Raw genomic sequence first — 15,366 nt, forward strand, 5'->3', positions numbered from 1 at the left:
TGGAAAATTACATACCATGAAACCTTGGGGGACAAAATTATTTAAAACATTGTATAAAATTATTTCCAGTTATGTTTATATGAAACATAAATGAATTCTGGGTTTTGACTTGGGGTCCATCCCCATGATATCTCATTATATATATGCAAATATTCTAAAATCCAAAAGATTCCAAAATCTGAAACACTTCTGGTTCCAAGCATTTCACATAAGGGATACTCGAGCTGTGCCGTGTTTCTCAAAGTTCCTAACAGTAACCATATCACTTGAGAATTTGTTAGAAATGTAAATTGTCTAGGGCCCGCCCAAGACCACCTGAATCAGATACTCTGGAGATAAGGCCCAAACACTGTTTTGAAAACCCTTCCAAGTGATTCTGGCACACACCGAAGTTTGGGGAGAGATGAGTTAGTGGATTCAGTGAGGCACTAAGCAGATCCTAGGTTCTCACCTCAGTGTGTACTGTTTCTCTGACATTGGACTTTAGTTTCTTTATTGGCTAGATAGTCATCATACCTGCCTTGAGGTATTGTTGTTATTATTACAATTTTGCCTTAAGTTCTTGACTTTGAAGATTTGGAAACTATTTCTCACTTTCACATGGGCCACCTTGGGTCAAAGCAGAAGTTCTTAAAGCCTTTGCAGATTATTCATACCACCATTGTTAGATGTGGCTGACTGGACCACACACCATTACATCTGACCACCCCTGAAATTCCACTAAAGCCACAGCAAGGGAAGGTTTTCTTGAAGTACAAACCCACAAAGAGAATGAGAGAAGAGACAGTAGAGGGGAAAAAATTTGAAAACCGAAAATCAATGATCGGCTTGGTAGACCCAATAAAGCTGAACTGTAAGGCAATATAGGGAAAATCTGAAATAATCTGATTTTTTTCCCCAAGACCCCCAAAGAACTCAAACATTAGTGTCAATAAGTGCCTCCAGAAGGGAGAGTGAAGGTGGTACTGAGAAAGTGGGGGCTGGCTGAACATTTAAGAAGCACTTAGACCCTCAGATCTCTTTCTTAATCTATGCAGCTGCCCTTCCCCCACTTGAGGTCCCTGGATGAGAGACAGCAGGCACCATGGAAGCAGAGGTACCCTATGAAAACAGGGATTAAGGGAAAGTTTATGCACTGAACACAGAGACCTCCAGCTGCCTTCTCCTCCCTGGTAACTGAGCTGCCAGTATTTTCCAGACAGGAGAATAAGTCTTCCTGGGGACTCAGCAGTCCACAAGGACAGTCCCAAAGTTGGTGGCATTGTAGGTTCTTCAGTACTAGCTCCAGCCAGGTTACAGTAACTTGTCACAGTCCATGACAATCACACAAAACTCTTAAATTAGTTTTCTAGAGCCCCATTCTTAAATCTAAGTGGGCATCTAAGAAGTTCCATTTATTTCTAATGTGAAAGGCAGACAAACATGATTATAAATAAATAAGGAAACAGAAGCCAAGCAGGAAGAAGAAAACTTACAAGTATATCTGTCATTTTCATCCTTTCAGAAAATAAGAGAAGATATATTTATGAAACAGAATGGAATGCTACTCAGGACAAAAAGGTCATGGAAATTAAAGGCACGAGAACAAATTAAAACTCAATAAAAAGAATAGGAGGCAAAAGTTGAAGAAAGCTCTCACAAAATAATAGAAAATAGGAGAGAAACATAGGAAAATCAGATGATTCCAGAAGTTTAAAACCTGAACAACCCAACAGGAGTTGTGGGAAAAGAAAACAGAGAAATAGAGGGGAAGAAATCATAAAAGAAATAATCCAAGCAAATTTGCTTGATATGTAGGGCATACATTTTCACATTTAAAAGGGTTTGTTGAAAGATTAGCTCAGTGCTTTCCAAATATGCAACACTGAGCCCCACTATTGGGTATGTAAATTATATATAATTAAAATGCACCAATAAAAATATAAAAAGAATAAAAAATAAAAGAAAGCTTAGCACAAAAGAGAAAAATGTAATCACAACAAAATGTATATCATTTTAAATTGTCAGAACATTGTAGAGTTTTTGAGAGGAAAAAAACAGCTTTGATATATGGTTTCCACTTTTCAATAAGAATAGAGAAATATTTTCAAAATTCTGAGAAAAAAGATTTCCAGTCTAGAATTCTATACCTAGCCAAACTATTGATCAACTATAATAGCATACATATTAGGTCTCAAAAACTCTGCTCCTATATTCCCTTTCTCAGAAAGCTACTAGAGGGGAAGAGAAGAAAGAGATGTGTGGTGGTGAGTGGCGGGGCATGGGATGTAGGAATGAGGAACTCTAACCTGAATAAGGTTAGTAATGAAGAGAGTCACCCAACTGGCAATAGAACAGATTCAGAAGCCTCCAGGAAAGACTGCTGTAAGAAAATGAAATTGATAGGTTAATATGCTCTAAGAGATTTATCTGTGGGAAAGTTTGGAATCGAGTGAATGATAAGAAAATTAAGGAAATGGAAAGACACAGGTCATTATGAGCTACAGATAAGAGAACACTGCAGAGAAGCTAGTGCTAGCTCATGATTCAGCTGGGAGTAGCACTCATCTGGACACGGGAACACAAACTCAGATGTGGGTCTAACCCGAATGATAAGCTCTACCAGGAGAGTGGAGTAACGGGAAAAGGTGTGTGAAGGGAGTGGATTGGGGGTGAGGAGGAAAGTGCTAAATTCTCAGAGGGCAAGGACGATGCCTTCAACAGAACACCAGGACATAGCAATTTGAGCCTGATATTTCACCAAGGAGATAAATACCAAAGCAATCAGCTAAACAATTGAAAGTTGGTTTACAATTGAAAGTTGTATGAAAAGGAAAGGGCAAAGGACTATGGGTTTGTTTTGTTTTTTAAATGTCTTGTCCACTTAACTCTTTGAACTATGATTATATATATTTTAGTCCAAAAATTAAAAACATAAACCTTAAAATTTAGGTTTAAAAATTTAGACCTTTAAAAAATAGCAGAATGAGACAGACATCATTATCTTATGTACATGTATGATTATGCAAATGGTGCGATTCTATTTCGTGTACAAGCAGAGAAATAACAGTTGTACCCCATTTGTGTATAATGAATCAAAATAAATTTAAAAAAGAAAAAAATAAAAATAATTTAAATCGCAAAGAAATATTTACACCTTAAGAAGTTGGACCTGGAAAAAAGGAAACAAGTTTTAATGCCGTTCCAAGTTCCATACAGACATTTCTAGTTAAGCTAGAGAATACGATCTCATTTTTCCTTGGATGGGATCCAGAGTTCTTGCTGTGATACAATATAAAACTTAAACCACTCAGATAAAGAAAGAAACCTTTTCTTCTCCAAATTAGCGTTTTGCCTTGGAGTTGGGAGAAGTCTCTTTCCCCAAATGGGAGGACTGAAGGAATCCACGTTTAGAGGGATCCAAGACACCCTCTGCACCGTCAGATTGAGTCAGGCTGGTTTTATTTTGTTTTCTTGCCCCCAACTCACGACAATTACATTACACATCCCTCCCTTTCTCCCCACATCACACTCACACATGTGTTTGGGTGACACCTGAATTAACATGTCTTCTCTCCCAGTTAGATTTTAAGAACTTCAGGTACAGGACTTGATAGAGATATCAAGATATTAACAAATTGAATGTTGTATGTATGAAAAACATGTATCCAACCTCATATAAAATTAAGGAAGTAAATTTAGAGTATAATTATCCACTTTTAATATAATATTACATCATCATCATCATCATCATCATAGAATATGGCCCTCCTGAGGACCCGTAACCTTCCATAATGCCTCAGAAGCAGGCTGGGACAGGAGGAGCCTGAACCATAAAGCATTTCGTGGCAACACTGCTTTGACTGACCAGCACGTCAGTGTCTTGGACCTGCTGCCTGGCACTGAGATCATGGCCAACAGAGCTATTCTTACTATATTATTGATTTGGTGTAACTACTTTTTAAAGCTCAGGATTAGATTAGTTTTCTGGCAAGCATCCCATAAAGAGACACCTGTACTCTTTGCCCATGAGCTCTGGTTCATTGTAGATCAGAAACAGCTGAGGCAGGTCTGCCTTCCAGGTTTGTTGAGTTAGAATCAGACTCCCTGGGAACAAGGCAAGCAGCCTGGCCCTGGTCCTGGGAGGAGGATACTGATCATTCTTGGTGACATTACAGAGAAAGCTGGCTCTTTGACCTCTCCTTGTGTATGAAGTAATTATTTGCTTAGAATAACTGGTATCTACATTGTTCAGGCTTTGCAGTATCTCTGCTTTCTGTCCGGTTCCTCCTATTCAGATTGACAGCACTTTTTCATGCCTTTTAGAGCTTGATAGTGCTCTTTCCTTCCTCATTGATGATTCTCTTCAGGTGTGCTTAATTCTTTTTAAAAATTTTTTAAAAATTTGTTTTAATTAGTTATACCTGACAGTAGAATACACTTTGATACAGCACATATAATGGAGTATAATTTCTCATTCTTCTGGTATACATGATGTAGAATCCCACCGGTTGTATAGTTATATATGTACATGGGGTAATAATGTCTGATTCATTCTATTATCTTTCCTACCCCCATGCTCCCTGCCCCCCTTTACTCCCCTCTACCTAATCTGAACTAACTGTACCCACCCCCATTGCGAATTAACATTGGCATATCAGAGAAAACATTCAGCTTTTGATTTTTTAGGATTGACTTATTTCACTTAGCATGATAGCCTCCAGCTCCATGCATTTATCTTCAAATGTCTTGATTGCATTCTTCTTTAAGGCTAAGTAATATTCCATTGTATATATATATACCACTTTTTAAAATCCATTCATCTGTTGAAGGACATCTAGGTTGGTTGCATGGTTTAGCTATTATTAATTGAGCTGCTATAAACATTGATGTGACTGATCACTGTAATATGCTGATTTTAAGTCCTTTGGGTATAAACCAAGAAGTGGGATAGCTTGGTCCAAATGGTGGTTCTATTTCAAATTTTCTGGGGAATCTCACACTACTTTCCATAGTGGTTGCACCAATTTGCAGTCCCACCAGCAACGTATGAGTGTACCTTTTCCCACACCTCCTTACCAACATTTATTGTTTGAATTCTTGATCATTGCCATTCTGACTGGGGTGAGATGGAATCTTAGAATAGTTTTGATTTGCATTTCTTTCCCTTGCCTCTAAATCCATACACTTCTCTCTTTCCCTTCCATAGTCTGTCAGGTAAATCTGAATAAGATCATTTGAAAGAAAGGATGGTGGTACATCCATACAGCAGGATAGCTGTCATCAATTAAAAGGAAAGGGACTATTGATACATGCAATAACCTGGATGGATCCAAAGGGTATTTTTCTGAGTGGAAACAATCTCAAAAGGACACTATGCTCAAAAGGATATTATGCTCTATTTTATAGAGTATTCTTAAAATGACATAATAGAGGAGAAAAGACTTGTGGTTGGGAGGGTGGCTATAAAGGGGCAGCAGGAGGGAGACCTCTGGTGGTGGAATAATTCTCTAGTGCTGTTCACATAAAACAACACATGGAATAAAATGGCACAGAACTATACATACACTTCATAGCAATGCCAATCTTCTGGTTTTGACATTGTACTCTTGTTACATAAAATGTAAGGGGAAAACTAACTGAAGGGTAACTGGAATTTCTCCACACTATGTTTGAATCTTCCTGTGAATTTCCAATTATTCCAAATATTTGCCCTTTTTTAAAAAAAAAAAAAAAAGAATGAACTACTGATACAACAACACAGAAGTAAAAATAATTATGCTTAAAGAAATCGGTCAAGAAAAATACATAAGAAAAAGTAGATAAATTGAACTACACCAAAACCAAAAGCTTTTGTGCTTCAAATGATAGGTAAAGAAAGTGAAGACAACCCACATGATGTGAGGAAGTATTTGCATATTGTATATCTGATAAGGAATCTGTATCCAGGATATATGAAGGATTCTTGCAATTCAATAATAAAAAAGACAAACAACGCAACTGAAAAACTTGAACTACCAATTCTCCAAAGAAGATGTACAAATGGCCGCTGAACACAGGGAAGGATGTTCAACATTGTTATCCATTATGGAAATGCAAACCCAAACTGCAATGAGGCAGTTTACAATGGACAGTTCACACTCAATTGGATGACAATCAAAAGGACAGGTTATTACAAGTACAAATATGAATGTGGAGATGCTGGGACACTCATACACTGCTGGTGAGAATGTCAAAAGGTACATCTACTTTGGAAAATAGTTTGGCAGTTTTTTAACATTAAATGTAGTTAAACACGAATATTTAGTAGTAGTATTCATAATAGCCCAAATGGAGAAAAACACAATGTCCAATAACTGATGAGGGTTATTTCATTATAATAAAATGAAATGTGGCAATTCATACAACAGAGTACTATTCAACAATAAAAACGAAGTACGATACATGGTACATGTGAAAGAAGTTAGTTACAGGTGGCCACATATTGCACAATTTTAATTTATATAGGTTGTCTAGAATATGTAAGTCTGTACAGACAGAAAGTAGACTAGCAGTTGCCTGTGGATAGGGGGTTGGGAGGAAATGGAGAAAGGCTAATAATGGGTATGGAATTTATTTGGGGGGAAATGAAAATATTTTAAACATAGATTGTGGCAATGGTTGTGTAAGCCTATAGATATATTAAAAACCATTGAATTTTACACTTTAAATGGATACATTTCATGTTATATGAGTTACATCAATGATATTAAAAAGGAGTACATGCTATATGATCATATACCAGTAAGACTATAGAAAACGCAGGCTGATGTGTGGTGTTAGGAAAGACATCAGTGGCTGCTTGGAGACGGGAGGGTGAAGAGCAGGTGGGGGCAGGAGGGAAGGATTTCCAAGGAACATGACAAAACTTTGGGGGCTGATATATTCAATATCTTACTTGCAGTAGTGGTTTTATGTCAAGGCTGATCAACTTAAATATTTTAATCCTATCCAGTTGATCAATTTTTTTTAAAAAGCAAGAACAAAAGCACATGTGAGACTCACTAATTTAAAAACATTTATTAAGTAGCAGAATGGTATTTAGATTCTGGGGGGTATGATGACAAGGAAAAGATGTGTCCAGCCTTCAAGCAGCAACTCATACTGTCAGGCAACAGGCCAAGAAAGAAGTTTATATAAGATTGCACAATGGAATAATATGAGCTGTGTAGAATTATGCCTAGTAAGTCATAGTCACCCTCCTGGCGACAGATGGAGGGGGTTGAGGAAGGCTTCCTGGAAGCGGTGGGTCTGTGATGATGTAATGGTCCTCCTTGGTGATGCTACTGTAAAGGGAGCCGTGGTGACACATACTACTCAGTTGCTACATCTGGGACCTGATTTTATTTGCACCATATCAAAGCCATGCTTTTCTCCCCAGAAGCCACATCAGTGAAGCAGATTGTTGTGTTAAGTGCAAAACAAGGATTTAACAATAAGGGCAAAACAAGGTTAAGACCTCTTCCATTGCCCTCTGTAGACTGGCTGTTCATAACTTGTGATTGCATATTCAGAGTCTGTCCTTCCTGCTGTGTTGTTCTTTGAGGGCCAAGACTGAATGTTTATTCACCATCCTGTCCCTGTAAGTAGCTGAGGGCTGGCACATAGCAGAGCTTGGTGAAGATTGATAGCTCATAGGTTTGGATTTGGACTGGAGCACATGGGCACATGTTTGGTGTCCGCAGATGTGTGTCGAAGTTTCCTGAAAAGAGGCATCAGGTGGAGCAGTACAGCTGCCTTCCCCAAACTCATCACTGCTGCTGTGTCTGCACTCTGGCCCTCACTGCCAACCAGCCTGGCCCTGCCTCACACACACTTTTCCTCATGGACTGACATCAGGAAACTCTTGGCTTTGAGTCTACTTCCCAAAGGCTCTAGGCATGAAGTTTTCCTGAGAAGGGCCATGACCGTCTGATCTGGGGAGAGTGTAGCTGCTGGCCTGCTCTGAACACGCCGAGCATTCTGGGACCCTGGCTCAAGGACGACTCATGCACTGTTTCTTTTCCTTCTCCCCTCCTTGCTTCTAGCACTTCTCTATGCCACCATCTTCGGGAACGTGACGACAATTTTCCAACAGATGTACGCCAATACCAACAGGTACCATGAGATGCTCAACAGTGTTCGGGACTTCCTGAAGCTCTACCAGGTGCCCAAAGGACTGAGTGAGCGAGTCATGGACTATATTGTGTCTACCTGGTCCATGTCTAGAGGCATCGACACAGAGAAGGTAAGGACTGCAAGGAGCTTAGGGGAGTCACTCGGCTGTTGGCTTTCTCCGGGTGGGCTGAGGCCCTCAAATCTGTCTGGGTTCAGAATTCATCTGGGTGATCTTAAATTCTCAGGTCCTTTCTCGAGAGGTTTGATTGCTTCCAGGTCAGCCTTGCCCAAAGACCAGTAATTAAGAGCCATTTTTTAAAAAAAAAATTTTTAATTTATTTTTATTGTAAACAAATAGGATACATCTTGTTTCTCTGTTTGTACATGGAGTAGAGGCAGACCATTTGTGTAATCATACATTTACCTAGGGTAATAGTTATTGATTCATTCTGTTATTTTTTTCTTCCCCCCTCCCACCCCTCTTTTCCCTCTATATAGTCCTTCCTTCCTCCATTCTTGCCCCCCTCCCACCCCCCCATTATGTGTCATCATCCACTTATTAGCGATATCATTCATCCTTTGGTTTTTTGAGATTGGCTTATCTCACTTAGCATGATATTCTCCAATTTCATCCATTTGCCTGCAAATGCCATAATTTTATTATTCTTTATGGCTGAGTAATATTCCATTGTATATATATACCACAGTTTCTTTATCCACTCATCAATTGAAGGACATCTAGGTTGGTTCCACAATCTGGCTATGGTGAATTGAGCAGCTATGAACATTGATGTGGCTGTATCTCTGTAGTATGCTGATTTTAAGTCCTTTGGGTATAGGCCAAGGAGTGGGATAGCTGGGTCAAATGGTGCTTCCATTCCAAAACACTGGAAAACCAAGGTGTTTTCCTGGGAAAGAAGAAAACTGAAAGTTTAACTATCCAGACAGAATTTCCCAGATTTGGACAATGATGAGAATCAGGTCATGAGGAAAGGGAGGTGGTTAGTATTTCTGATTTTTCCTTTTGTCCCAGATTCTAAGATAGCACAACACTATTACTCATTAGTCTTTATTCTAACTTTTGATCTTTTGTTCATCATGAATTTCCTTGTATGAACTTAGATTTAAAAAAAAAATACTGCATTAAAATAAGATTTTTTTTTCCTGATAATTAAGGTTTGTGTCTTCCCCTTATGTGTTCCACTCATCTTCCCTCCTCTCACTCTGGAGAAGAATTCTACTGTTCATTTATGAATTATCTCCTTTGCATATTTTCTAAAAACAAGATTCCACAGCTCAGTTTTTCTCCACTTAGTCTTTTCTACCACACTCCTCCCCTTATTGCCAGTTTGTACACACTAGGGAAATGCCGATTCCTTTTCACTGTTAGAATTAGGAAAACAAAAATGCTATTGCAAAAATACCCATTGACCTATTCAAGTTCAAATTCAACTAGGCTTTGGGATCAGCTGTCCATGTTCCTATCTTCTTCCATTGGAATAGTAGGTTGAGAGTTGACAGTGTAAAAGGAAACAAATGAACTAAAGCTGATCCTCAACTTGAAAGAATGTCACTTTGGTTTTGTTGACTGTGCCAAGAGACCCAGAGTGGCACCACCACAGCATCCACTATCACGTCTTGACCATGCATTGACAGCAGATATATTTTCCTGCTTCTCCCTGTCCGCCCCTGCAGCAGAGCCTTGTTTGGGCTTCAGTAGCCCTGGGAGGGAGTCGTTGCAATCTCTTTCAAAAGGATGAGGATAAGAGGCCCAAATCCTTTGACTAACTGCTCCTGGTCATGGAGTAAAGAAGAGCAAAACCATGATCAGAACCCAGTTTTCCTTTGACTTCAAAGCTTTTTCCTTTCACCCTTTTAAAATTTAAAGCATGAACTGGAGGGAAGAGTCCAGATGAGGAGGTGCTGATTTCCCCTGCGGGCAGGGTGGGGGTTGGCGCTGCACTTACTCCCTGGCTTTGCCAACCACCAGCCCCAGCTGTCCCTGTTGTTTCTGCACCTCTCTCTCAACAATGCCTGTAGGTTCTGTGGGTGCCTGACAGCTGATGGAGCAGAAAGGAACTTTGATCTCTCTGCCCTGGAGCTCCTTTTCCCAGGCACCAGGATGCCTTTGTAAATCTGGTTGTCTGGAAAGAAGCCCTCCCCACCCTCCCTTCAGGGCTGGGCTGGGCTGTGACCCGTGGGAGAGAACACAGTCAGCATTTACCTCCCCTCCCCTCCCTGCTGTCTCCACTTTCCTGGAGGGTTTTGGGATTTGCCCCAGTTCCAGGTCCAGTTGGGAGGGGAAATAGCCAGGGACTTCACTATGGTTACTTACTGCAGAGCCCAGTGTGGCCTGGGTGACTGTCCTCCTTGGCTGGGGCTTGTGGCAGGTGACTGCTAGGGAGAGAACCCATACCTCTCCCAGGGATGACCAAGGAGGCCACAGGGTGGAGCAGTAGTTATGGAACCCTCTGGTTTTACTAGCAAGTAGCTGGTGGCTTTGAGCACATGCTTGTCTCTTTGAACCTGTTTTTGTGTCTGTAATACCTGGAAATTAGATGACCTTTAAGGTCCTTTGGCTATGATTTTCTGGACTCCAAAGACTCCTTCAGATGACTTCATGTTGCTGCTCAATAATATCAAAAATGAGAACTCAGGCATTGAACTTCTGTGTGTCCCAGGACCTTCCATACCAACAGCTCATGGAATCCTTGCAAAAATCCCACACATGAGGGAGCCAGGTGCAATGGTGCATACCTGTGACCCCAGCTACTCAGGAGAATCACAATTTCAGGCCAACCTGGGCAACTCTGACCTTGTCTCAAAATAAAAAAAGCAAAAAAAAAAAAAAAAAAAAAAAAAGCTGGGGATAGAGCTCAATGATAGAAGCACCCCTGGGTTCAGTCCCCAGTACTGGGGGAAAAAAATCTATACACAAGTTCAAATATGAAGACCTAGTGAGCTAAGTATTGCTTCCAGTGAATGCTGAGGCCAGGCTTGATCCAGATTTGCCTGAACCTAAAGCCTCTCTCTTAACCTTGCCCTGTCCTGCCTAGCGAGGCTGTGAGCCTCCAGTGACATCTCCCTGTGGCTTTTGAGGTTCTCATGGAGGAGGAGGGTCTCTCCTCCTACAAGCAGTAGGGAAGGCAGCCCAGGGGAGGGGGTTGCCAGTATTGTCGAGGACCCTCCACCCACCCTGCTATGGAGCCAGTAGATGAGAAGATGGAATTGCGTGGTGGCCGCAGCAGTGTGCAGTTCCTCCACTACAGATTCTCTCACCTCCTGGTTCTGTGGGCTCTGGGATCAGAGCCCATGAATAAAACATGGTCTCCATGCCTTGCCTTGCTCACTAGCAGACTGCCAGCAAAGCCCAAGTCAGAGGAAACCAAATATTTAAAGGTGAACTCACCTGGAGAATAAATCTTGGTTCCGAACTACCGAGCACCATTTTGACATGACGTGCGCGTGCTCCCTGCTCTCTGGTGTTGTGCTGGAAAGAAGAAACCCAAATTAAATCTGCACGTCTTCAGGAGCCTTGTTTGTCATAAGCCTTATGGAGCGAGGCGCTTAGTAAGTGCTCTGCCAAAGCTTTGAGTTCTCTGTGCCCCTGTGAATCCTCCATCCCCACCTCCCAGAGAGCAGGTATGCAGAAGTGGGGGAGCCGTGTTCACTGAGTCACCTGCTGGGGCCAGACACTGCCCTGAGCTTTGTATTGGTAGATGTGATTTCATTTAACCTTTATAAGTCGATGTTAGCAGTCTGTTTTACAGAAAAAACAGAGGTGCATAGCTGTTAAGTCATTTGAAGGGGAGGGAGCAGGGATTTTAAGGATCTGACCTTTTTCTGCTGCTAGGCTTCCATGCAGAGCACTGGGTTGGGGGAGGGGGTAGAAGGGAATGAAGTTATCAAGAGCACAGTGAGATTTGAGCTCAGCAAATGACCTGTGCTAAGGCAGAGAAGCAGGGGCAGAAAAGTTCCCAGCATGCAAGGAAAAGTTTTCACTAAATGTTTGATCGTAGGCCCCATGCTATGTTCACAGACTTGAATGGGAGAAATTATTTGAGAACCACTCCTGAATTCACTGGAAAAGTCCACTTGAAGGTGTCCTATTGTGTTACTGAATGCTTGCTATATAAGAGGCCATGTGGTGTTTTTTTGCAAAAATTTACTCTAGGGAAATATTCCTCCTAGAAAAGCTTGAAAATGAGAAGATGAGACCTGCAGGGCCTCTTATAGTTCCCATTTTTCTTTCAAAATGCTGCAAGTCAAATTACAAGCCCGGTTGTTTTTGTGTAGCTGCCTAGTATAGGAGTTCGTTAAGAGGTAACCAACAGGTTTGAGATCCCTACTCTCCTGTTTCCTGCTTGTGCAACTTTGGACAAGTCATATCACTTCCCTATGCAACTGTTTCCTCATCTGTAAACTGACATAACAATATTATATCATGGGGTTTCTATGAAGACCACAGCAACCATTGCACACAACACTTTAAAATGTATGATTATATCCCTCCTCTGCCTTGTTATTCTCTTTAGCACTCACCACTAAATACTATTTTTCCTATTTGTTTCCTCCTGCTAAATGGCAAGTTGCATGAGGGCTGGGATTTTCATCTATTTTTTTTTTCACTGCCAAATCTTCAGAGCCAAGAATGATGCCTGTTACACCATAAGGTGCTTAATAGGTATTAAATGAATGAACAATTTTAAAGTGCTTTGCAATGCCTGGTACACAGGAAGTGTTCAATAAATGGTACTTGATGCATCTCTTTCAATAACATCCCATATTTAGTCTATTAGCAGATCATGTCAGTTTCACATTCAAAACATATTCTTTAGTCTATAGTTACCCCACTGGGTTATAGAATACTAGAAGTTATTTCTCCTATACAACCGTAATTTTGTACCTTAGCAACATATGTTTACCATATATTTCAAAAGAGCGAAAAGTGTATTTTGAATGTTCTCAACACAAAGAAATGCTACATAGTGCAGTATGTTGATTCCATCATCATACATTGTATACATGTATCAAAATATCTTGCTCATAACTATGTGCATTTATTATATGTCAATTTAATTTTTTTACTTATTTGTGAACATAACCTGAACTTGGCTCTGTTGCCAAAGTTTCCCAGTTTTCTAGCCTGTCACTGGGGTGGCTGACCTAAACAAATTCCTTGACTCCACTGTCCCCACCCTGCAGTCAGAGCTCTCTAAACCTATTCTGTGGCTGTAATATTCCTCTTAAAATAGCAGGCGGCTCATCTTCCCCCTGCTAAAATGTTCTCCAGTGCTCCCCCATCACATCTAGAATGAAATCAAAGGCTTATCCTGACCTTAAGTCCCTCAAGCTTGCTGTTCTCCCAGCCCTCCTCTTCATCCACTATGGCTACTGCTCGGCCCTCTCAGTAGCTGCAATGTTCTTTTTCCACATGGCTCACTGACATATGCAAGTGTCAGCTTAAATGTCATCTCAGAGAAGACATCCCAGATGGAGTCCCACATACTCCCAGTCCCAACTCTCTGACCTGTGTCCTGAGCAGTCAACAAAGATTATTTTAGACACTGCCTGCCTGCCCACAGAGGGCAAGTAGTGCCAGGGCAGGACTGGGCTAGAAGAGCAAAGTCAGGCTTCATGGGTATTGCTCCTGCCCCAGGGGTGCTGAGGGAAGTGAGCTGGAGGTCACAGTGGGGACCCTCACACTGTTCCTTTCTGTGCCCATCCAGGTCCTGCAGATCTGCCCCAAGGATATGAGAGCCGACATCTGCGTGCATCTAAACCGCAAGGTATTCAAGGAGCACCCTGCCTTCCGACTGGCCAGCGATGGTTGCCTGCGGGCTCTGGCCATGGAGTTCCAGACAGTGCACTGTGCCCCGGGGGACCTCATCTACCATGCCGGAGAGAGTGTCGACAGCCTCTGTTTTGTGGTCTCTGGCTCCCTGGAGGTGATCCAAGATGATGAGGTGGTGGCCATCCTAGGTAGGTGTTACCCTTGCTGAATGGACAGGTTCTAGTACCCAAGATTGGCTTAGCTACTGGACAGCTCATTGTCATTGTCACCTTCAACCAGAGGTTGCTTCACAAAGCAGGGCCAATTGGTAGCATCCAACAAATATATGAGTGCCTGTTGTGTACCAGTGCTGTCTGAGGCACTTGGGTGTTTCAAGAATGGTTTTGTCCTCAGGGTTCCCAGTCTAGGGGAGAGATAAACAAATATATGCAATACAGTGGAAGGGATATCTAATCCAGTATTCAAGTTGGAAGACATGACACCTAAGTTGAAATCCAAAAATTGAGAACTAGTTAGCATAGAGAGTAAAAGGAATGAAGAAATATCCTCCGAGGAGGGGATGATACGTCTGAACTCCCGGTAGAGACAGAGACATGATTCATTAAGGGAACTGCTGGTTACTCAGTGTGACTGGAGTGCCCAAAACATAGGGGCTATGATGAGATCTGAAGCTGGAGGGAGCTGAGCACTGGCAGACCACAGCCAGCTCAGAAGCCATGTAGAGGGCCTGGATTTTACCTGGGGAAGCCAATGAAGATAGGGAGGATGAAAGGCACTATCACATTTGTTCTTTAGAAAGAAGACAGAAGTTGCAACTTGGAGATTGGATTGAAAGGGGAAGGCTGGGGCGTGGAGACCAGGTTGTGAAGGCATGTTATCTAGGGACAAATTGATGGTGGCCTGAACTAGGACTGTGGCAGACAGATGGAGAGAAGCAGATGGAGTTGGGGTATTTAAGGAGTAGTCAGCAGAGCCTGGTGATGGATGGGCTGTAGGGGGAGGTAGGGCAGTAGAGAGGACTGTGGGATTTTCCACATGGAGGACAGGGAAGCTGGAACACCATATACAGTAATAGGGAACATGGGAGGAAGAGCAGGGACGCAGGGGACATGTTGATATTTGGGACAATGAACATTGGTGGCTTCTGAGGAACTCATCTTTTTCTTGGAGTCATGTGCCTCTGAGGGAGACAAGCCATCACCATCACAACAGCCATTGTTTATGGGCATCTACTTGGCACTGAAGAGCTCACATACAGATTCTCATTTAATCCTCACAGTAACCCTAGGAAATGACTTTATTATTGTCATTTTGTAGATGAGACAGTTAAAGTTCAGAGAGGTTAAGGAAATTTCCTTATGACTGATGGGGACCCATGGAGTCAGCATCTTGTAGTCCTCTGACTCCAAAACCTCTGCTCTTACCGGTTTTGCGATGCGGTAACCCTAATGATAGTT

General features: G+C 41.7%; 1 protein-coding gene across 2 annotated transcripts in view; it reads left to right on the plus strand.

Moving 5' to 3' along the window:
• The window catches only part of KCNH1 (potassium voltage-gated channel subfamily H member 1), a 441,214-nt gene that overhangs the window by 304,116 nt on the left and 121,732 nt on the right, over positions 1–15,366 (plus strand). For both annotated transcript variants that reach the window (XM_079107602.1, XM_079107603.1), the window contains exons 8-9: positions 8,046–8,245; positions 13,845–14,097. In XM_079107602.1, coding sequence (XP_078963728.1) covers positions 8,046–8,245; positions 13,845–14,097 — 453 coding nt within the window. The remainder of the gene's footprint in view (positions 1–8,045; positions 8,246–13,844; positions 14,098–15,366) is intronic.

The sequence above is a fragment of the Sciurus vulgaris genome, assembly GCF_902686455.1.
Source record: "Sciurus vulgaris genome assembly, chromosome: 12".
Classification (NCBI taxonomy): domain Eukaryota; kingdom Metazoa; phylum Chordata; class Mammalia; order Rodentia; family Sciuridae; genus Sciurus; species Sciurus vulgaris.